General features: G+C 35.4%; 1 protein-coding gene across 2 annotated transcripts in view; it reads right to left on the bottom strand.

Moving 5' to 3' along the window:
* The window catches only part of GPATCH2 (G-patch domain containing 2), a 203,684-nt gene that overhangs the window by 30,637 nt on the left and 147,080 nt on the right, over positions 1-25,967 (bottom strand). For both annotated transcript variants that reach the window (XM_050950232.1, XM_050950231.1), the window contains exons 8-9: positions 25,587-25,657; positions 4,675-4,757 (exon numbers count right to left, since the gene is read on the bottom strand). In XM_050950232.1, coding sequence (XP_050806189.1) covers positions 4,675-4,757; positions 25,587-25,657 — 154 coding nt within the window. The remainder of the gene's footprint in view (positions 1-4,674; positions 4,758-25,586; positions 25,658-25,967) is intronic.

A 25,967-nucleotide genomic window follows, 5' to 3' on the forward strand; every position in this document is an offset into this window, starting at 1 on the left:
TAACAAGTTGAACAAAAACTTAAAAAAAAACAAAAAAACAAAAAAACAAACCTTTGCCCATACTACCATGCAATATTACTTAGACATCAATTCTAAGCTGAATGGAACATATTCTACATTTTTCACATAGAAGCAACGGGGAATTTAAATAACAATTCATACCCAGTGTTTTGAAAATTTACCCATAGTTTATCTAGGTAAGCCCAAGTCTGCCATTTATCTGTAACTATCCCAGAAAGTTGACCTTTTCCTCACAAGCTTAGCCTGGGCAACCTCTGTAACAAAGGTGTAATCACAACGTTTTTCAAATAATCATTTTGGCACTGCAGATATTCAGGTCTTATTTTTAATCACTGATACATTAAGCATCAGCAAAACAGTTTGCTTAGATGCTCCACAGACAATTTTAAAAAAAGGAATGAAAACATTTAGCCTTTTGATTACCCTGTTAAAGTGAGTCATGACAGCACTATAACGGTGCTCGGTATGGCCGCTATAATTAAGAATCTGTCAGGTTTTTCTTTAAAACACATTTTTTTGAAATTAGGTTTATAACTCAGTCATTTCAAATTGTATCATCTTGAAGCGTGATATGCAAACCATCAGCCCAGAAAAAGACATTACAATTAAAATTTGCTTTTACAAAAAGTGATCAATATTTGTTAAGATGTATGGGATAATGTTCTGTGTGATGCCTTTTATATTTCCCTATACATTCTATGTTTTAGTCATTTGTGCTCTATCATTTTATGATAATTTGAAGAACAAAATCTGAAGAAAGCCATTTGTTTGTTTCTGAAAACCATTTACTGGAGTATGCACAAAACTTTTTTTAATTTTACTTTGCATTAGTGTTCTATAGTCTGTAAATTATGTTAATAGAAATCCACTAATGTCAAACAGAATTTGTGCACAAGGAATAGTGTGTTTCTGAGGTTTAGAGGTTCTAAAAGGAGAGAAAAAACAAACAGGATCAAAGGGATATAGGAAATATGATGGAGACCAGAGAGTCACTTGGGGAGCTCAGAGAGAGTGAGGTACACAGAAGATGAAAGATAATCAGAACACAAGAGAGAGAACTTGGGTAAAAAAAGTCTATTCAGTTTATGAGTATAAACTTTTAGAATTCTGTAGCAACTACAGAACGGATTAGAAATTTTTAAATGGACAATCTTTAAACTTTCAGTGAATATTTCAAGTGCATACATTTCAAGGACACACTATTAATACCATCCTTTATTTTATGTATAATTACATTTTGTTGGTTGTTAATTACTTTTACTAATATTGAACACGGTTTTGGTAGGATCATTTTCTCTGACAGGTAAACTAAATAATTAAATATACTGAAAAAAGTTTGTATAAAAATAATGTACTTCGAGGGCATTGTGTCACTGCAACGAGACGTGTTAGGGTGTCATACTGACTAGCATGACCACTCAGGTAGTTGGAACAGGCACAAAGTCATGCAGAATGACATGCACCCAAGTTTCATTGCTTAAACTGCTTTTGTAGTTTGAAACTTATTGCTTAAAAAGGTATCAATTTCTATAGAAGAAGCTGGATGGGAAAAAAATGTAGTTGCCTATGATGTACAATGTGCTGCAATCGTTCGAGTCTTAAAAAATAGGAGTCACATGTAAAAATAGGCAATATTTGCAATCACCCTTGTTTTAGATGGTAAACTAATTAATTAAGTTCATGCAGTATTAAAAGAGGCGGCCAGGGCCAGTGCAACCATTTAGGCGACCTAGACGGTCGCTTAGGGCACTAGGATTTGGGGGGCGTCATTTTCTTCGGCAGCGACCGCGGCAGCCAGATCTTCGGCTGCCCCCGTTGCTGCCAGCATTTAGGCGGAGAGAGCTGGGGCAAGGGAGCGCGGGGAAGGCCGCTTGCAGCAAGTAAGGTGGGGTGGCACAGAGGGGAACTCCCCGCCTCAGCTCACCCCTGCCCTGCCGCCTCCTCCCCAAGCATACTGTGGCTGCTTCACTTCTCCCGCCTCCCACCTATATCTACTAGTATTCCTCTTATTTTGTTCACTGCTTTTCAACACAGCTCTACATCACTTTTACAGATGATATTTTTCAAACAATAAAACTGCTGTTAAAACTTTCTTGCTTTAACAGTTTCTCATTGCTGTAAGAGTAAGTCTATATCCTTTGTTACTAATATACACAAACCTATTGGTATGTGACTTTGACTCAAGGCTGAGAACAGGCTATAAATTTAGAAATCAATATCTAACTCTATCAATATTCATTTTACTTTTTCTTTCAATATAAAATACAAAGGTGAAAGAGCAGTAAATAAGCTAGAGTACTGAAATAAATTGGGTGTTCTTGTCACAATTAATAAATGTTTACCCAGTAACACTGCTAGCTACAATAGTCTACAGCCTTGTAACATGTCTGAGAGTATGTACTGGAGCAGGTGCTAACCCGACTCTTCACAAAAATACACACAACATATTTCCATAGTTAATTAGCAATCACCAGTAATTCTCCTTGGTACTATTTATCCTAAATATATAAACCATACTGTGCATATTGCTATGGAAATGCATTATCCAAAAATTTTTCTTCTGGAAACACAGATTGGGATTATGGAACTAAACTGTTCTGCTCACCTACCTGGATGACATACTTGGTCATGCTTTACTAATTTGTAGTATGTGCATCATGTCCCAAGATAAAGCTTACACTCTTTCAGCTTTCACTACTGTATTCAACAAGGAAGCAGAATAAGTGCTGGCGGACTCATTCTGTTAATTTGCAGAAACAAACATCAACTTTGATTGCTGTGTACGTGCAAACTTTTTTTTTTTTTAAAAAGAAAAATGTTTCCATATTATTTTTTTAGTTAATCCCAGTCATTTTATTTCTATATTTTAACTATGTAGATCAGTTGGGGAAAAATCCCAACCAGGACAATGGTAGCTTGTCCTACTCTAAATCCTTTGTTGAAATGTAATGACATTAGGTAAATCCTTTTCTTTCTTCAAATAATGATATCAAACGTTCAAAACAAATATCAGTGTTTTAAAATTAATTTAGTTGTGAGAAGGAGTAGTAATGGAGTGAACTGAGGTAGTGAACCCATGTATTTCTGAAACATTTTTGTGTGAACATAGCTACCATTGTTTAATTTACTAAATGTTTTTCCAAGTTTATACCGGTTTCTTTGAATCTTTGTGGGTTTTTTTCAACATAGAAAAACACTTCATATTATCAAAAGCTAATACAGAAGGAAATTGAACTGCTTTTCTTGAATTACAAAGATAAATTCACGCTAGTTAAATAGTAGCAAAAACAAGGTTTTTTCTTTTTCTTTCTATGATTTTGTATTTTTTTTTAAAAGGCCCTGTATCTCTCTGTTTAAGATAAAAATCCTTTCAAAAATGTCCTGTATATTGTGAAGATGTTACTATGTATCAGAAACACTGAATGCTTTTATAAAATATTTATTAACTTCATTATCAATAGACTGGCTTTGCAAACTATGCAGGGGAGTTAGCGCGTGAACAGTGGAAGTCCACAGTAAAATGTATGATAAAATAAATTTCACTATACTTTATACCATCTCTGTACAAAATAACTTCCTTTAGTACTTGCAAGTTGTGAAGTCAAAATCACTTTGTAGAAATAATTGCATTATCCTCTCCTCAACCATTAAATATTTTCCTGCTCACTTCAGATATGTTTAGAGTCTTAGAACCTGGTCCAGACATTCTCTTTTTCCATACTGCTTCCACTAAGATGTAGTATTTCTGAGACGGTTCTTGATCTGTTTTTGTAACTGTTTGAAACACTGAAATATTGAGGGGGCCATTCAACTAGAATGCAAATATTTGGTTACTCTAAAGAATATCTAGGACAGATTTCAATCAAAGAATTGTATGCATGTACACACTGTATATAAGGTACTGTAAGTATAAGCTGATAAATAGCAATATATACTAGCATGTGCAGTCAAGACACTCACATACTACAAATATGTGAAATATTTGAAGACAGACTAATAGAGATACACACACAAAGATGCACAACCACATCCTCACCAGTCTAAATATATATAGTTAATATAAACAAACTAATGAGAATCCTGTAAATCACAGTCAAGTATTAAAAAAGTAATTTCACAGCTGTAATATCAGCAAAATGCATGAGATGGTTGTGACTTCGCATCTATAAAAATCTTTGAAAATGCACTTGCAGGTGTTAGCCATTTAACGTGGTGCACTAATTTTGAAGATATCTTTCATATACTTGACTCCAAACTTTCAATGATTTGCCCAACAAATCTTGTACAGTACATTCTATTTATTCTATGTTTTCAGATACATTCTTCATTGGAAAAATACCCTAGCTCTTCCTACCTTGCGTTGTTGAGCATACACGCATAGTAATCTCTTTTGTTTAAGATTTTTATTATGGGGAAACCAAATCACTTTTCTTTAATAAGTACCATGTTTGAAAAGGCTGAGAAATTGGAAATGTCTAAACAACAATTAAAAGTCAGTTGATTTCTTAATCTCTAATACGAACTATTATACTACCTGCCTAAAGGTATCTCAAGAGTGGCTGAATTTATCATGTACTTTACTGTGTTTCTGACCTACTGCTTTGTATTTTAAAGATTTAACTTTTGGGGTTTTGTTATAGGAAAATTGGTTACCTGTGGGTCCTGGCAGGGGTGCAGCTTTTCTTCTCCGTTTGATGTCTCCCATGCACAATGATCCTAAATGTACACTTGTTTGTCTGTAAGTGATCAGAGAAAACTATTAACAAAGGGGGAAAAAATGTCACATAAATACACAGCTTGTATAATCTGAACCTAAATCAAAACGTTCTCAATGAAGATGAAGCTGCACATTGAAGCCACCAATCTTGTTTATATCGAAACATAATTATGTTTGTTGACAAGCGCTCAGCATATAAACACAGCATCATAAATTGTTACCTGAATGAATAATACAAAAGGAATGCTTTCTAATTTTCAAAAATAGCAATCTTTCTAGCTCAACATAAAACACTGTTTCTCCTGACAGGAAAATAGCTAAGATTAATTATCTAAAGAGATCACAATATTGTTGTAGGTTATCAATTGGTTACTAATGCCTTAGTGTCAGAATGACATTTATTACAGGAAAAGTACTATCAATTTCTTTTAAGGTAACAAAGAATGTCTGAGGTAACATGAAACAGAAAACTCTTCAAACGCATATAGAATAATATTGTAATTTGCTATAAGCAACTTGACATTCCTTTAGAGCAGCACAGATACTGCTAGCTGCATCATTCGGTGAAGAATTAGGAGACAAGGGAAAAAGAAGAGGCATTTATGGAGATGTATTAAACATTACAGAGTATCTAAAAACACAAGTCCAAATATTGTGATTCTTTTAATTATAACTTAGTGAATTTTGTTAAACCACAAGGTGGGAAACAAATCTAGTAAATTGGTGACAATGAAGAGTAATAGCTTCCCATTCAAGGGGCCTGGGTTCAGTCTAGGATTTATCAATTTTGCTTTACGGCACATAAGCTTTCTTTAAGATATACTATTATTAATTGTGCAACAGATCATTAATTATGTGATTTAAAAGAATTTTCAGATTTCCTGCATAATGTTGCAAAAAAAGAAAAAGTACAAAACTGGGCTGAAAATGGTCATAGTGTTTAACCTTTAATGGTACAAAACCACTTTTTAACATGAATGTAGTAATGACTGCTATTTCACATAGAAGGGCTTCAGTGGGTTATTTAAAAAATAAAATACTCCAATGCATATCCCGGATTAATTTATTGTGCCACAACTTCAGTATCGATTAACTAAACTTTCTATTTTAACATGGGCTTTTCTTCCTTGAAACAGCCTCATAAGTTGAATTTAAATAAAAATTTAAAATCTAAAGGCTAAGTATAGTGAAACCATCCTTTCCCCCCGCTCCTACTATCATGGAGTAAATTTCAATTAGTTCTACATTTATAGTAAGACTCTTTAAACCCTCAAATCTTTCGTAACTGGTAGTACATGTAAAAACAGTGAAAACTGGAAATTTAAATGAAGTATAGAAGTATAGAAAAGGTCAGTAAAGGCAAAATAAATATTCAAAAAGCTATTTCAACAAAGTTGTTATTAAACTTGCAAGTTTTAATTTATGTTTTATATATTCTATTAATGTAGCCATTTAAATAAGTACATTAACATGGTATGTGTGTGCTTTTTGAAAAAAATTGCTAAAATGTAGAGAATGTGTTATGAGTCCAGTCATATTACACTTGGGAAAACTGTCTCTTCAGAAATGGCTTCTACTCATTTTGACTCTGATATTCATAATGCAACTAAATCACTCATAGAATATATTTTCTGAAACTAAATATCAGAATTAAAATAAAGGAATGGATAATATTAAAATTAGGAACTGTTTTAACTGCTAAACTGATATATGTCCTCATTTTATTCAAAACGAATATGCTGCAGATAAAAAATGTGAAGACCTTCATATCTCATTGTAGTTTTTTTTTTTTTAAAACCATCAAGAAATAGGATTACCAATGAATACTAAACACGGATCACCAGCTCCCTCTTCCCAAAATCCATATCCCATCATATTATTGCAGGGACTTAGATTGTAAGAGTCTCCTGGACATATCTCATACTAGGTAGAGTGCAAAATCTGTGTTTCTTTCTCCAGCACTCCTATGTAGAGGGGGAAAAGGGAGCAAAAAACAAACCAAACCAAACCCATACCAACCAAGGATGCAAGTAGGATGAAAGATAAAAATTAATAAAGTCAGCCAATTGAACCTTAAGACCTGAGCTACAGGAGTAAGAGCTAGCTGTGCTTGAGTAATTCTACCCAGAATTGATTACCTGTTACACTGCATTGAGATATCTAGATTATTGATCAGTAAGATTATGGTACTCAGGTCCCACCACTTTTCCTCCAGGCACATGCAATGGAGTTGCAACAAATAACACTAAGTAAGGACTACTTTGTTATTGTTGTCACCCTTCATGTAGAACACAGCAGTTACTTTTTAATTCAAAATCAATGAATGTCTGAAAGGCAGAATTGTTCCTTCAGCATAAATGAATCATTTGTCTTTGCAAAGCACAATAATTTGATCACTAGCCAAGGTGAGAGTGGTTATTTCTTTGCTATGGTTTTGAGGAAAAGCTAGAGGTTTCTATATGCTAGAAACTAACCAATATTCTTAAGAAATCGTTAAAGCAACAATTACACTTTTTCAAATCCACAGTCCATTATGAGGCTAAAAATATTATACCTTTGACTAAAACTAGATTAATTTCAAATACTGCACTTATTTCCACAGGGGATTACAACTACCATTTTACATGTATTTTTGATTGAATTGCAGGAAGACAAAAGGCTACATTTTAAAGAGCAATGGACAAAGAACTGTTCCTAATCTCAAAGATACGCTTTAGAGAAAGCAAGCTCTTACACTGTGGCTATAAACATAAACACTGGCTCATGTATATTACATTTCTAAATTGTAGACATAGAAAGATCTCTGACCCTCACAGTGTGGCTAGGGGTTCAATAATATACTTCTTAACATTAAAGCACAAAAGCAAGGATTACAAATAGGAAGAAAGCTACTTGCCTGATTTTTCTCTATTTATCCATAGCTTGCTGCAAGCTATTATTTATAAATAGTGCTCTGGTGGAAACTAGGCATTTTATTAGGGAAAAAATAAAACTTGTTAAGACCACCTTGCCTGAAAACTTGGCTTTTGATGTGCTGATGACAGGGACTGGAGCAAGCAGTGTCAAATGGAATAATTTTAAAGGAAAGACAACAGGAACTTGTCGCCTCATTGTATGCATTTACAAAAGAGGCTTTTCAGAGCATTAGGCCTAGTTAAAGCTGCCCTCTGGATAAAAAGTGTTCCCAAGCAGCCTCAGACAAGCTTGGGAGACAAACAGATGTGACTACCGTCCCTGGCGTTTGGCAAGAACACTCACTGTCAATAAGAAAAATATAAGCATGGACAGGGCATCAGCTGCACAACAGTGGAGCAAGCCTGCAAGTGTCATAGCAGCGGCGAAGTTGTGGCAGAGGGAAGTAAAAAGGCTGCATTAGCCAGACTGGTGTGAACTTACACTAGTAGGCAAGATTTTCATTGTTGTTATTATCATGCCTCGACATATTAAACAAAAAAGGAATGGAAAAATCTACAGTCAGATTTTATTCTGTTTCCTCCAATATACAGTATTTCCAGGGAAAAGGTGGTAGTGGTACTATAGCACAAGACAACACACCAAAAGCCACGTATGTTACTTAAAAAAAAGTTAGACTACGGAAACTGCTGTCCTCATCAACGGGGAGACAGGCATTTCTAACACGAGTCACCAGTGTTCATGGCTATTCCACTGTTCAGTGCTATTTAATTTTCTTTACCTTCCTCCTCCATTCTGGCAGTCTGCCTTCCCATTTTTTTCTGTAGATAATTATTCTGGGAAATATGTCTAAATGATACATTTTTTAAATTCCCCAGACAGAAACCATTCCATCCACACTGTTGCCATATAAACTTATTTTTCTATCACCACGGTATTCTTGGTAATACAATATTTTTAATGAGCTATTTGTCATCTGCAACTACGAATGTTTGGCTTCCAAACAGCAGCTCAAGTCAGAGTTTGAGCTAATCGGATCTTACCGGTCATTAGCACCACCCTTTCCTGCGCAAAAAGCCTTCGGTTTTATGTTAACATTTCAATCCATATCCAGCCTTCTTTGAAAGAGGCCGTCCACTTTCATGGACCTCCGATACAGAAAACAGACCTTTATATGCCATTTCCACTTTGCGCATGTATTTCTCTATATATATTATTTTGTTAAATGATTATATTTTATATAAAAACAAAAAAAAAAGAGAAAGAACAGATTTTTACTTGTTTAACCTCTTCTTTTCCTACTTTTAAGGGTTTATGATGCTCCCAGGTATTATCACTGCCTTTGCTATTAACATTCAGATGGAATTAGAATTTCACTCTATATTTAGTATTCATTTCAGTCATTAAAAAGCAGTGTAGTGCAGTGGACTGAATACCATATTCTCCCCTATGACTTGCTATGTGGATGTGGGGAAATCACTAACCACCTTGCCATTTTTCCATATGTAAAAAACAGTACTCCTCCAAAAACAATTAATTTTCATCCCTACTACTCTGGAAGTAGGAATTATTCCATAGCCACTTCACAGAGGTGTGTGGTGAGAATTAAGTTTGTATAGCAGTTGTCTTCATATGTGCAAGTACATTTTCTAAGACCCTGATTCCAGTTAGGGGCTTTTGGGGACTACTGCAATACAAATAACACATTTACTTATGTATTTATTTTACAGGTCTACTCATTGCTCCAACATCCCTGTTGGTTACCTTACTCCAGTGTCGTCTTGCTTTTAGGCAGGGTGACCAGACGTCCCATTTTTATAGGGACAGTCCCGTTTTTTGGGACTTTTTCTTATATGGGCGCCTATTACCACCCACCTCGTCCCATTTTTTCACAGTTGCTATCTGGTCACCCTACTTTTAGGAGTTTTCGCTTTCCTCACAAGTTGTAAGGCTTTGAAATCAATATTATTTAGTATTCTTGATGTGTTATAATTACACAATTAATTGCAATGTTAATACATGCACACCTCATTTCCTGCCCACAGTTTGTTTGGACTTCTGTTTACACTTCAGCAAAGCATCAAGCCATTTGCCAGATTACATTTTGTACCTCTATGACTTGGCACATATTATCTGTACATGATGGAGATCCCTGGTTTACTGAATTTTATACATAACTTGAACTTTGAAAGTAGCAGTTGCTGACAGAGGTAAGAGTGGCAGAGTTTTCATGTTTTGTTCAAAAACATTCTTACCTACTGGATTTCTGTGTACTGATCTGGAAAGCATAGATTATGTTGTATGCTACAATGATTCTGAAATAACACTTTAAAACTAATATTCACAGCATAATTTGATGAACTGATATCACCCAACACTTGTCTGTCCATTATATTCTGATTAACACCACTTTCGTCCAGCTTGGGCATTGAAATACTTTGTAAACAGCAACATCTATCCTAGCACAGTATCATTGAGTTCCTGCAGATGGCTGTAGAACTCTTTGATTATATCATTGGATGCTGTAGCTAGTGCTAGCCTTGATAAGTTACTAAGTGAAGCTCTTTAGAAACAGATTTTAGTAAGGCTGAGTCGACTGGTTTGAATTTTAAAAGGATCTAAGGACTTTATAATTAAGAAGAAATGTCACTCCCTTTGTCCATTTTCAATTTCAAAAGAGATGGGTGAGAGTGGAGACATGATGACTGCAACTCATTTGAAGCTTGAAATGGTTTGACAACAATTTCTTAAATAGACAATGTAATTATGCCATCAGGTGGCATGTTTGGACATTGCTGGTGGTGATCTACAAGTTTAATTTCTACTTTAATAATTTTAGTTTTCAAACTACAGGGCGGTTTCAAGATGAGATTGAAAGAGTGACTCAGAGGCCTGGAAGGAAAGTATGGAAAGAGCTCATAAGATAAAGGAGATTTATGAGTAACCTCTTTCCTCAACTATGACATGTCACAGAAAGCAGTCCAGATGTGTAGTATGAGGAAGGAAGTATGGGGAGCAGTGGCCAGAACAATAGGGAGAAGTAAGATAATGGAGAATGTCTAAAACCAGCAGAGCAATTCTGAATTCGGATTCATAAATACATATTACATAAGAAAGCCAATAAAATGACTCAAAATGAAGATGGATGATTTTGTCCATCTTTCTTGAACAAGAGCACATCCTGACCACACTGTCTCATTATTCTAGTATCCTTAATGTAACAACAGCATAGCAAAAGATCTCAACATTTTTTTTTTTTTTTTTTTTAAACACAGTGCAGCCCACATTTTACTTTAGAGATTGCTTTCTGGACCACATGTCCTGCTCCAACTGGAAGTTGCATAGACTGCCTCCTCCAGTTGACGATGTAACTCTGTGGCAATTAGCAACTGCTTATATGGAAAACTGGACAGTATTTAAATGTATTTTTAGGTGTCCGTGTTCGCCACAGACTGCTAGCAACTGCTTCATCACCTACCTGAGGACCATGGACCACAATTTGAGCACTTTAGCAGTATACAGCATTAAACAATGTCATGTAGGTATTTCTAAGTTTGCTGTCATCTAAGTAAGGTAGGAGGATCAACACAAGTTTCAGTGATTCAATTTGATTAAGCTTCCAAAAGTTTGGATGCTTATGGAAAGTCACAACCTTCCATGCAATCACCTTCTAGTATTACGGAACATTTTCTAAAAATAATATCCCAATAGAACTGTAACATTTTACAAGAAATTATCCACCAGCTAGTTAGCGCTGCAAGTTTGGGGATAGTACATAATATTACTCATACATAAAGAGGTATAATCCTGCCTCAAATGCACATCTCAACACAACTAACTATGGTACAGTTATGGCATCTTCACAATATGGTACTACAAAATGCAAAAGATGTATGTTGCAAAGCAATATATATGCAAAGCAGTGGTAAACAGGTTCATTAGAAAGGGTTCACTGCTAAATCTCAACCCCTTTTTTCCTTGTGGCACAGAGCTATTGTACCAATTTTCATAGTTCCTTTGTTCTATGACTTTTTCCAGTCATCCAGAGGATGTCAGTCTGTCCAACAGAAGGGTAACTGTCATTGTTACTGATAGGTCTGCCTTGCTCTAACCTGCATGATTTGGGAGTGCTTCTCTGTGGAAAGTAGAAGAAAAATCCTTATATAGATATTTAAAGGAAGAGAGAAAAAACAACCCAAAGTTTATAACACTAAACAATATCAATTGACTGAAGTCAGAACATGTATCTCCCACTTTCCCAAGATGTGAACTGTAACTGTCCAGTATGTGACAAGCGCGCCACACATCCTAAAGCACTCTCCTCAGGGTATGTCTACACTGTCCACATTACAGCACAGCCGCGGCAGCGCTGTGACGTAGGCAGTGCAGACATGCTTTATCGCCTAATGGTAGCTTTATTGCCAGGAGTGCGGCTCCTAGTGATAAAGCATGGTCTATCTTGGTGCTTTTCAGTGCTAAAACATTTGTCACTCAGGCGGGTGTTTTTCACACCCATGAACGACTAAAGTTTTAGCACTGAAAGTGGCAGTGTAGACACAACCTTAGCAAAGGAAGATTTAAAGTTAGTTTTTTAAGATGCAAAGGGGTACTGCTGGCTGTGCTCCAATCCCATGCATTTGGCTGCCTGGTCTCCATTTGAAAAGCAAGTGATTGATATACTAATTATTGCAGGGCTGTCTCAGAAATCTAGTATGTAGGGTTTTTTCTGCCCCCATCCATACATGTTTCATATAGCAGGATACTGCGAGTGCAGTATTGGTAAGTGTATAGCTGATGGCTGTGACAACAGTGCTTCTGTAGACAAAGACAAATAAGAATGATCAAAATTGTTTCCATAAAGATGGACAATTTGGACCTCACCTGATAGTATTATTGTATAGGTTTCTCTTTAAAAAAACAACACTCCTCTGTATCATTTTGTTAGGAATATTTGAGATAGATGTCACCCAGTATGATTGGATTTGTCTAACTTTAGGTCAAATCAATGTCTGAAATCTATTTTGTTGTTTGTCATAAAAAGCTATATAGCATTTGTGGCAGTGATTTGGACAGTCAGTGTCAGCAGGAAGTGCCAGAGTACCAGCTAATTTCTACCGATGTCACTCTGACAGCTGCTTTGTTCTCAAGCAATTTGTTCCCCCTGTTTCCAACAGTTGATTTTGGGGGGTATTTGGCTCCTTTCACTCAGGCTATAGATGAGGGCAAGGGTTTTTCCTTTACAGCCACAACCATCCAAACTTACTGAAGTGGAGAATGACAGGGATTAGATACTTAATTTCAAAGTTTTTATAGAACCAGTAAAAACTGACACGGATGGTGCGAAGTAAGAGGGATCAGGCTTTGACGACCATGTGGATGGAGATTTTGATTATGGCTTCAACAAACACATTTATGAATATCATCTAATCACTCATATCAGAACCTATTGCTATGGGGAATATGGCTTATACGCACTGGCTTTGATCAGTGGAAAGTTGCAGTAGCCAGACTGAATGTATGGTGAATTGGAAGAACTCTACATTCCAGTGCCCGGAGTTAAAGAACTAGGTAGCAGATAAATACAGTAAGCATTCTTAAATGAAACAGTCTAATATATATACTGGGTAAATATGTATTAAGTAAGGTCAGTGTTTTTAAATTCACATTAATTTTGCTATAGGCAGATACTGTTTTATCAGAATATATACACCTCAACCCTGATATAATGCAACCTGATATAACACAAATTTGGATATAACGTGGTAAAGTAGTGCTCCGGCGGGGGTGGGGGGTGGGGCTGCACACTTTGGTGGATCAAAGCAAGTTCGATATAATACAGTTTCACCTATAATGCAGTAAGATTTTTTGGCTCCCATGGACAGAGTTATATCGGGGTAGAGGTGTATTTTAAAAGGCAACTCACCCATTTTCACCTACTATAAAATTAAATATTTAGTATAATGTGCCACCAATAGCAAAATTCCATGAAAAAATATACTGCAGATATCTGTAGCACAAGGTAGCCGTTTGAAAAATCAATATTTTAAAACCAAAATACCAAGAACAAGTAGGCCCTATAAACAAATTCATTACCACATGGAATTAGAAGAATTGATGCAATTTTAAATGCAAAAATAGGGTACACCAGCTATGTTTGCTTTTGTATTTATATTATCTAAATCCTAAAGTCAAATTCAAAGATAAAAAAATTAGGACAGTCAAGCGATTAAAAAAATGAATCATGATTAATCGTGCTGTTAAATAATAAACTACCATTTATATAAATATTTTGGATGTTTTCCACATTTTCCAACATATTGATTTCAATTAAACACAGAATACAAAGTGTACAGTGCTTACTTTATATTTATTACAAATATTTGCACTATAAAAATAAAAAATAGTATTTTTCAGTTGACTTATTACAAGCACAGTACTGTAGCACAATCTCTATCATGAAAGTTGAACTTACGAATGTAGAGTTATGTACAAAAAATAACTGCATTCAAAAATAAAACAATGTAAAACTTTAGAGCCTACAAATCCACTCAGTCCTACTTCTTGTTCAGCCAATCACTGAGGGTATGGCTACACTACCCATCGGATTGGTGAGCAGCGATTGATCCAGCGGGGATCGATTTATCACGTCTAGTCTAGATGCAATAAATCAACCTCAGAGCACTCTCCCGTTGACTCCTGTACTCCACCGCTGCCAGAGGCGCAGGTGGAGTCAATGGGAAAGTGGCAACAGTCGATTCACCATGGTAAGTTGATCTAAGTGAAGTTGCATAACTTAGATCGATTCCCCCCGCCCAGTGCAGACCAGGCCTCAGACAAACACGTTTGCTTGCTTTTGCAGGAGATAATGCTGCCCGCTTCTTGTTGACAATGTCACCTGAAAGTGAGAACAGGCGTTCTCATGGCACTGTTGTAGCCGGCGTTGCAAGATATTTATGTGCCAGATGCACTAAAGATTACGTCCCTTCATGCTTCAACCATTATTTCAGAGGATATGTACATGTTGATGATGGGTTCTGTTCAATAATCATCCAAAGCAGTGCAGACCAATGCACGTTCATTTTCATCATCATGAGTCAGATGTCACCGGAAGAATGTTGATTATCATTTTTGGTGTTTTGGGTTCTGTAGTTTCCAAATCAGTGTTGCTCTTTTAAGACTTCTAAAAGCATGCTCCACATCCTGTCCTGATCAGATTTTGGAAGGCACTTGAGATTCTTATATCTTGGGTTGAGTGCTGCCGCTATCTTTAGATATCTCACATTGGTACCTTCTTTGCGTTTTGTCAAATCTGCAGTGAAAGTGTTCTTAAAACGAACAACATGCTGGGTCATCATCTGAAAGAAATTTAATTAACGCTTTTTTTTTTTAAGCAAGCATCATCAGCATGGAAGCATGTCCTCTGGAACGGTGGCCAAAACTTGAAGGGGCATACAAATATTTAGCATATCTGGCACGTAAATACTTTGCAAAGCTGACTACAAAATGTCATGTAAACGTCTGTTCTCACTTTCAGTGACATTATACAATGTCTCACTGACGTTGTAAATAAGAAGAAGGCATTATCTCTCAAATGTAAACAAACTTGTTTCTCTTAGCGATTGGCTGCACAAGATGTAGGACTGAGTGGACTTGTAGGCGCTGAAGTTTTATATTGTTTTATTTTTGAGCGCAGTTATGTAACAAAAAAATCTACATTTGTAAGTTTTGCTTTCATGATAAAGAGATTGTGCTATGGTACTTGTATGAGGTGAATTTTTACAGTGCAAATATTTGTAATAATAATATACAGTGAGCACTGTACACTTTGTATTCTGTGTTGTAACTGAACTAAACATATTTGTAAATGTAGAAAAACATCCAAAATATTTTATAAATAAATTTCAAAATCGGTATGCTATTGTTTAACAGTGCAATTAAACTGAGATTAATCACCATTTCTTTTACTGTGATTATTTTTTTTTAGTTAATCTCATGAGTTAACTGCAATTAATTGACAGTCCTAAAAAAAAAATCATTCCTGGGCTGCGGCCTCTGATGCTAATTTTCAGAAACTCCATATATAGTTATAAACAACTAAAAAGAGTGTACATGTTACTAGTAAGATGTGCAGCCTCTTGACAAGAGTCTTGCTGCTGTAATTAGGATTGTCTGCAAAATTTACCAAAAGTGTCTATAGCAATTGTCATAAACAGATGGTTAAGGGTTAATGCCTCTTTTACCTGTAAAGGGTTAAAAAGTTCACCTAGCCTAGCTAACACCTGACCAGAGGAACCAATGGGGGAACAAGACGTTTCAAATGGAAGGAGGGAAGTTTTCCTTTGTTTAGAGTTTCAGTTTCAGCTGGAGTGAAAAAGATCAAGGAACCAGCCTCTGATCAGAGTAGTAAGTTTTAGAAAGGAATAAATAGGTTTATGTTTATTTCTTTGTAGCCTGTCTTATGCAAACTGAGGTAGAATCAAATTGGGTGTTTGAGTATTTTTTTTGTGTAACTAAATTTGTGCCCAGGGGAATATCCTCTGTGTTTTGAATCTGTTGTCTGTGAGAGTAGCTGGTATGCTAATCTCTCCCAGAGGGTTTTTTTTAACCTTTCTTTTCTTTAATTAAAAGCCTTTTTTCTTAATATCGATTGGATCTAAAAAACAAGGGAAAATCAAAGGGATTGGATCTGGACTCAACAGGGATTGGTGGGGGGAAAGGAGGGGGGATGGTTAATTTCTCCTTGTTTTAAGATCCAAGAGGTTTGGATCTGTGTTCACCAGGGAATTGGTGAAATCCTTCAAGACTACCCAGAGAAAAAGGGGGTACTTGGGGGTGATGGCAGTGATACCAGATCTAAGCTAGTAATTAAGCTCAGAAGTGTCCATGCAGGTCCCCACATCTGTACTCTAAAGTTCAGAGTGGGGAAGGAAACTTAACAGCAATCTTATTCAATTATTAATAAAAAGAAATTGTCAAAATAATTGTGTATTTACACCTACATACTCTGAAACCTGTCTGAAATGGGCCACTCTCATTACTACTTCAATTAACAGCAGGATACCAAGGGAGGAAAAATAACTTTTGAATTGTCTTGTTAGACTGACCTTACACTTGGTAAGGCAACGCACATCTGTTCATGTATTTATACCTGCTCCTGTATTTTCCACCCCATGCATCTGATGAATTGGGTCCTAGCCCATGAAAGCTTATACCCAATTAAATTTGTTAGTCTCTAAGGTGCCACAAGTATTCCTCGTTCTCTTTATAGTAAATTATATATATTATATATAAATATAGAACATTCATTTCTAACTCTTACGAGGATGAGAGTATACCTTCCAAGTGTTATCACTTAAACAACAAAAACACTGTTCAGATGTAATCAAATTCCACCCTAGATCTAGCTACTCACTTACAAGCTCTGAAGTTTTTCCCTCAGATTTGGTTATAAAAATGACATCACCACCATAATACAGATTGCAGCATCTGCCTCTACCAGTGTGAAGACCATTACATTAACCGTCAAAAAAGATGCACTTTTTTTCTTTTTATTAAATGTTAAACAGATGTGATAGTAGCATTGTTCTATGTCAAACTCCTTTCATATCAAGCCAATCTGTTCAGAATGCAACTTTAAACGTAAGAGTGACATTTGTTTTAATGGAGTATTAGCACAATTTAACTACAAATGGGAAAATATTAATATTTCTTGTCAGTGGACTATCTCATTACCATCTTTGGTACTCTAACACTTGTCTTCACATTGTATTTTTCCAGCACTTCTGAGACTTAATTCAAGTTCACCGGAACGAAGAAAGTCTCTATTGGCATCACGTTCAGCAAATCCAAATGGAAATCAAGTCCAATTCCACAGTATATGCCACAGAACCCAAACTCCAGAGACCAATGGACTTTAACTGTGAACTAAAAGTCTTAAAAAAAAAAAAATCCATATTAGAGGTTTACTGTCCTCAGAAAGGATAATGCATTGTTTTTCTTCTAATTAGTAATTTAAGCATATGTTCAGCATTTAACTCTAAACGTTTGCCTTTTCCCCAAGCTCTAAGACAGCTGTCCAAGACGTGAATGCCAGAAAACATTTAAATATCAACATCTGTTGAATTATGTTAATTTAGTGTAATATAATTGGGCATTAGATGGAATTGATCAAAAGTATATGAATTAGACAAAGGCAAATCCAAACCAATATCTTGGTGCACAAACAAGTCAACAAAGAACGCTAGGAAAGAAAAATTCTGTTTTAACAATTTAAAACAGATCATTCAAGACTATAGCTTTCCTCACAAAGAAATACCACCATTTTGTACTTTTCATCATGGGAAACTCCTGTGTCTACAATTCTGTCACCTGCTGAGACAGAGGACTTGGAATGATTTGTAATGAAAAAGTCATGTTGAAAGAATGACTCTTAAAATGTCCATAAAAGGGTATTATAATGGCTATGAAGAAAAACCTAACTTAATTTGATTTTAGAAGTGAAGAATGAGAAGATATACTCTATGATCAAGAGAGTTCACTCAACTGATTTCAGATTACAGAATTCTAAACATAATGTGTATTACGATTTTTATGTCAAGTAACAATTAAAAAAAGATGGATATGGTTCATATTTAAGTATCTGTGAAATGCGGTTAGCAAAGAGATTATGTTATTGAAGTAGAATGTTGTTACAGGATAATGGTCTCCTGCTGTTTCAGAAATTCCAAAGCAAACAAACCCTTTTGCTCTAACCAGAAAGGGATTTTGTGCCAACATTCTTAACATGAATTTCCATTACATCAAAGGTATAGCTACACTTTGTGCTGGGGGTGTAATTCCCATCTTGAGGAGACATATCCCCACTAGTTCTGAATGAGCTAGCATACTAAAATTAGAGTGTAGGCATAGTGGCGTGAGGGGTTAGCTGTCCAAGTATGTACTTAACATCTCTGATGGGCGTGTACACGCATGTCAGTTGCACATGGTGTTGGGGCCACTGGAACTGCATTGACATGAATCCCATGGCTAGCCTCCTTCCTTGTGTTTGGTGCTGGTGTGGGGCAGGCATCGAGACTCTTTCTGTGGTGTGTAGGCGATTAGCAGGAACTCCTATGTGGACATTTGCTCAAGTTTCCCAGCACAGCTCCTAGACAATAGTTAAATGGTGTGGAGGGTCTTGACTAGCCCTCTTCAGCACAAGTGAGTTTTACTCTTAGACTTTAAGGGTCAAATTTTCAAAACTGCTCAGCACTTCCCACTATTTGTGTAGATCACGTTAAAATGCTCAATATGGCTAAAGCAGTAGTACTGAGGAGCCCTGTGCAAATCCACAGTTAAAGCTCAACTGAGTTTTACACTCAAAGCAAGAATTTAACCACTTTCTTATATATAAAGAATACAGTGCATCTTCCCCTAAATGACAGCATGTTCACTTGGTAAAACCCCAGAAAATTTATTCTGTGTCCAATCACATCTATTAATTAGTTTATGAGTTACAATTAATTAAAAATATGTTCTTTAAGAAATTAAGCATCCAATATCAGATTATTTTTATTTCTCACGCTATCTTATTAATGGAAGAACAGAGACTGTTCAAAGTTTCCGTATAGTTAAAACTTCTTGAAATATTATATGTGGCCTATATTCCAAGGTTTTTAAAGAAGGGATTAAAGTTCATTTTTTACTATTACTCTCTTTAACTGAAAGTCTTTTTTACTGCAGTGCCTGACAAATGTTCTACTACAGAGAATTCCATGAAAAACTGTTCTTTTTCAAAACGACCGCAATCTTCTATTTTTCTTTATTAGACTGAATCCTAGCTGCTACAGAGAAAGTGGTAGCCATTGATAGTATGCCATGCTCTTTGAGGGTGACACCATGAGGAAAAATGTAGTGTCTTTAAAAATCATTTTAATTTAATCCGCAACTAGAAACACTATTATGTATATGCAATAACCATATTAATATTATTGATGTCACTAAAAGAAGAGTTAAGATTGTCTGAGTGCTTTAGCTATCTGTTTCTATCTTAACATACACCTTTTAAGTTTAATCTTAATTCTCAATTTCCTGTATTTGTAGTGGATTGTATCTGAATTACTACAACATCTCTGTAATTTTTTATACTTTAATTATGGATATATATTCAATCTTAACTTCAGTTTAATATATGTTTGTTGGGAATATAAATAAATGTGTAGGATGACAACAGTGAATAATTATTGTATAAAATATACCAATTCTTAGATATACTGATACAAAGCTATGTGTTCGTTTTCCTGTACAGTGTCTAAAAACAGATAGTTCAAATCTTCTGGTACAGTAATTTTATTCCACAAAAGCCACATTAAACAATTATAGTTCTTGTAATTAACCAGTAGTCTAATGTACAGTTTTCTTATCCCAATCTATTAACAGCTGCTCAAAAAATGTAGTAATTAATGGTTTCATTTATTTTTGGCAAACCTGCAACACGACAAATAGTTTTGTATCTGCTGCAAATTAGGACTCCTTCCCAAACAACAGATGACATGGTGGGAAAAAGGGAGCAGACAGCATCCTCGCACATCTTTGTCTCTTTAGAAGATCAAATAAAGAGCAGCTGTAATTCTATTTGTCACATCTGTGTAACAAAATACAGTGATCTGTATCATCAGAAACTGAATGAGTTCTGTTCTAATGTAAATGGGGATTTTCTTTATGACCTGATGGAAAGAAGGCTGAACTCAATATTTCTACATCTCAAGTAAAAATATGCTTTTCAAATCTCTGATCACATTTTGTGTAATTTTCTGATTTTAGAACCCTCCATTTCATTATTAATTTACACAGAATTCTAAAATAAAATAAAATCACAAAAATATAATGTAGATGATGCATTATTTTTTCCAACCTATCCAAAATATTTAGAAGCTTGGACAGGGTTGGTGGATTACAGAAAACCTGGAAAATGTATGCTCAATATTCTTATTAACATTTATCATGTATCACTATGTGACATTTTTCTTTCATACTATCCACTATGTCTCTTGTACCATTTTCCCAACTTCCATCCCTAACAGGCTTCCTTCTTTTAGGGATGTAGAGAGACCTGTTTCAGGGCTGGTCCACACTACGGGGGGGAAATCGATCTTAGATACGCAACTTCAGCTACGTGAATAACGTAGCTGAAGTCAAATATCTAAGATCGGATTACTCACCCGTCCACACCGCGCGGGATCGATGTTCGCGGCTCTCCGTGTCGATTCTGGAACTCCGTTGGGGTTGATGGAGTTCCGGAATCGATATAAGCGCGCTTGGGGATCGATATATCGCGTCTAGATTAGATGCGATATATCGATCCCTGAGCAATCGATTTTAACCTGCCGATACGGCGGGTAGTCTGGACGTAGCCTCAGGCTGTGCTGTTTCCTGTGGCCTACAGGAACAGCAGACTTCCCAGAAAAGAGGAACAACAGATAGACTCAGGCTCCTGAGTGCTTGTCTTTTTTTTTTTTCTCCTTTCCTCCAGGAGGTTTGGATGTCAGCACTTCTACATTAGTGATGGAAAAGAAGAGGCCCAGGAAATGTGTTTTGTTCTTAAAAATACAGAGTTCACATAATCTCTTGGAGCCAGTGATGAATGATCAAGTTATTTTATCATATCTGGAAAAGTGGCAGCAAATCTTGTATTGAGAGGCTGAAGAAAAACACAAGACATGTACATACCATAAATCCCATTTATAATACTGTGAGCCAGAAGAAAAAAACCGGATTGAATAATTATTGCACTTAATGTACAGACACTTTAAAAAATAATGAAGACCGTTATAAATAATGAAAATTATTCTAGAAGTTTAAGTACTTTTGCTGTTTGTAATTTTGTTTTCCTAAATTGATAGATTACAGCATAGACGAACTCTTCTAGGGCTATGCAAAACAAATAAACAAAAAAAAAACAAAAACAAAAAAAGGAGATCTTAAATTTGGTAATCTGTCAATAAGAATGGCCACATTGAGTCACACAAATGGTTAATTTAGCCCAGAATCCTGTCTTCTGACAGTGCTTCAGAAGGAATGGACACAACAGGGCAATTATCGAGTGATCCATCCCCTGTTGTCAAATCCCAGCTTCTGGCAGTCAGGTATTTAGGGGTACCTGAAGCATGTGATTGTGTCCATGATCATCTTGGCTAATAGCTATACATGGACCTATCTTCCAAAAACTTATATAATTCTTTTTTAAATTGAGTTATATACCAGGCATGGACATTATATGGCAACAAGTTTCACAGGTTGACTGTGTGTTGTGTGAAGCAGTACTTTCTTTTGTTTGTTTTAAACATGCTGCCTATACATTTCATCGAGTGACCCCTAGTTTTTGTGTTATATGAAGAGGTATATAACACTTCCCTATTTACTTTCTCCATACCATTCATGATTTTATAGCTCTCTACCATATTCCCCTTAGCTGTCTCTTTCTTAAACTGAACAGTCCGAGTCTTGCTTTGAGGCTCTAATTAATGTACATAGGGTTGAAATTCATCTTCATTTTTAAGTTTTAATGTTTGTTATCTCTTTTATGAGCAACCCAATATACTTAAGCTCCTCCAGAGTGTATCAACACTACTGCACAGAAAAAAAAAGACCGTAACAGACCGATTGAGTGCTTATCCCTTCTTACCTGCCTGATACAGTTCTGGGGTAAATTATTCCACAATTCATTGATCTAGTGCAATGTAGGTCTCTAATCTTTACTTTTTTCCACATGCTGACACAAGAACTGTGGTCACTCATCCAGAAGGTGTAAGAAAAGTCAAGGCAAACATAAAAAAGTATTAAGAAAAAATGTCTTTCAGAACACCAACTCCCCCCCCGCCCAAAATAAATATTTACATGACTAGAAATAAGCCAGTGTGGAAACTACACAAAGAAATACATTTTGCAACTCCAGTCTTGCAATAAGAACAGATATAGCTTTATTGATTAAGAGGTGTAGGCGTTTTGTTACACTTGTGGTTAATTCTTAAAAATGTTTAAGAGACCAAATAACCAAGCTTACCTGCAGTAAAATATGAAAACGAGACAGGCATATCTTCCTTCTAGGAAACAATTCTTATCTTACACAGAAGTTGCATTTATAGTAGTATAGCTCGGCTCTATGAGCTAAGAAGTGAAAACATTACCTAATAGTTGTATTTATAGCTAGTAGTATTTATAGGATGATTTTACAAGTTACAAAACTTTTTAGGAGTCACCAAAATCCAACCCACCAGTTTAACATTTCCTTAACTTCTTGTTTTGTTCTGTACTTTTCTAATACCTGTTTTGGATACTACAGTCCAAAACAGTTAGGCCCAGAGGTACATCTCAACCTATGCTAAGAAACATCAATCATGTATCTTGGCTTTGACAGGCTTCCTATTTTCTAATGCCAAAGCTGATTTGAGCTTTACAAAGCATTGTGGGATACTTGACATGGGTGAATAGAATTGTAGGGAGAGTATAATACATTTAGTTAACATAATTAGCAGCTTAAAAGTCTAAAGAGTGCTGGGTAATAATTTTTTAAACCCTCAAATGTTTACCATCTGTTGATTTTCTATTATTGTATTTAGCAATAAACCGCAAGACAAGACATTTCTATTGGTCATAGTTATAATTTGTTGTGAGCTTCCTTTAAAAGGAGATTAATCATCTGAATTATAATATCCTTACATGTCAAATGTAATCACTGAAAATGTGCAAAAGGCAATATAGAAACAATCTTAGAGTGCTTGAGACTTTCAAGTGAGAACGAACACTTGTATTCAACAAATGATTTAGCTGCATATGGATATAGTAACCTCAAATACAATAGCTTTACTTAGAGTTGTTTTATGATTATGCTAAAGAGTGGGCCAAAACCTTTGCTGGTGTAAATTTGTCAAGTTCCATTGGTTTCAATAGAGCTTTGCTAATTTACAGCTTTTAAAAGGATCTGGCCACATCTGGAAAGATCTGAAAGATCCATTTCAAGATTCCATACACAGGAATGAGACTTCACATTTACTAAAAAGATACAATTCAGAACTTGCCCTCTCATTAACTTTGTGCATAATACATCAGCTTCATCTGAACCATTTTTTTTTCATAAGCTTGAAAGGAAAGAAATTTTGTCTCTCCACACAGATGGGTGAAGTCGGGAATTTTAAATGCAGCAGCAAGGTGGTGATCTCCCTTCTGGAGGGAATGGCAACTTAAAACTATGTCAAGCTGTAGAAGCTGACTGTACTCCCACGCTGGAAATCCCATCTAATCTATTTATACTGGTAACTTAACCCAATAGATTTCACCGATAAGGATAAGTTACTGCGTGTTTATAATGTGGTATACATGCTTGCTTTTCACCTATATAGTTTTCCATTTGTTTATAACAACTTTTATAAAGGTAAAATATTAAATTGTTAAGATTTTGGATGGTGGCAGGGAAAGGAGAATCAGGCCCTAAATATGTACTTATGGAGAGAATTCAGCTCAACGGAAGACAATGTTCTTTATATACTGTTGTTCTAAGCATAAATATGATTTCCAAACTATGCTTACCATGAAATTGCCTTCAAACATCTTTAAAAGAATATTTGTTTACCTTGGAAGACGTTTAACAGATGAAAGAGTCTTATAAATTGTGTGAAATGATGTACATCTCTACCTCGATATAATGCGACCCGATACACACAAATTCGGATATAACGCGGTAAAGCAGCGCTCGGGAGGGAAGTGGGGAGGACCTGCATGCTCCGGCGGATCAAAGCAAATTAAATATAACGTGGCTTCACCTATAACGCGGTAAGATTTTTTGGCTCCCAAGGACAGCATTATATCAGGATAGAGGTGTATAACAGATTCTGCTTTACTGGTGGAACCAATCATTTGGAAGATGTCATTTGAGCTCGCACACAGCTAAAATTAAGTATTTTCATATTCAATACTCATATGATCAAAGTGAATATTTGGTCTCAGACTCCGGCATTTAATAACACCCACTATTTACTAACATGAAAAAAAATGGCTGTATCCAAATAACTAAAGATCCTGGACATACTGTGAGGCAAAAATTTGAAAACCACGCGCCTATTCTCCCTTAAAAGTGGGATATTACCCAAGTCTTCAACTAATTATTATTATGTTATTGCCTTTTCAAAAGAACTTATTTGTCATCCCAAATAATACCACTACAAATTAAAATAAAAAGTTCTGTGTAAATAATAGGTCTTGTATACAGCAAAGAAAACATTTCTGTAATTTTCTGTTCTATAAAGCAATTCTGTTACAGTGAATATTGAGGAGTGGGGGAATTACGTACTATAAATTTCAAACATATTAAAGATCTATGAACAGTCACGTACCTGGGAGATTTGATTATGATTTTTTGTCACTGTTTATTACTGCAATGCTTGACCTTTTTTTTTTTTTTTGTGTGTGTGTGTCAGGGACAAGATTTGTTTTCATAAAGTTTGCTAATCAGGTGTTTTGGGTTTTTTTTTAAAACAGGAAAATGACATTTCTAACCATGCTACAAGATTGCACAAACATTAAGCTATTTTCCATTACCTGTATCATTAATGTATGTATGATAGATAGATAGATAGCTATATAAAGATAACACAGTAGTTGCTTGACCCTTAAGAGTTATACTGCAAAGTCAGGAAACCTACTTGGTCAACCATTTTATCTAGCTGATTAATAAAATGATTATAGTCAGAGTAAATAAGTTGCTTTGATACAATTATTAATCCAATCCAATATACAAACGTTAACAAAAGATTAAAATTACAAAGAATAGGCTATAAAAATGAAGTTACAGATAGAAAAAAAAGCCCATCAAGGATGGAGTCAATCACTACATAAAATTTTGGGAGATAGGAAGTGATAATGAAGTTAATGATTTTAAAGTATATTTTCACCTTTATCTTACCTGCTAGCTGTTTTTACTGAAATATTTTTCTTGTGTCCTCTCTCAGATCGGTTATCCCGCAGGAGCTGAAGCTACACAAAAAACATTCACAATCGTGTTGGAAACAAAGCCATTTTTATTTTTTTTAAATGTTATGCTAGCTTTGTCATCTTTTGTGTTTTTATTTATTAACAGTAAATTAGGTATTATATATTGGATTTTAACAGTGTCACCTATGGCAAGACCATTAGAAATGTTAAAAGTTGGGGACTTAGTGCATTCTTGATAAATTCATGGTCAGTCATTACAGCATTTTAATACAATTTTGTGAAGACATATGTAGAGTTAAGGTTATAATTACATATCCATTAATTTTAAACCCAACATTACTAGAACTTTGTA

This window comes from Gopherus flavomarginatus, chromosome 4, assembly GCF_025201925.1.
Source record: "Gopherus flavomarginatus isolate rGopFla2 chromosome 4, rGopFla2.mat.asm, whole genome shotgun sequence".
Lineage (NCBI taxonomy): Eukaryota > Metazoa > Chordata > Testudines > Testudinidae > Gopherus > Gopherus flavomarginatus.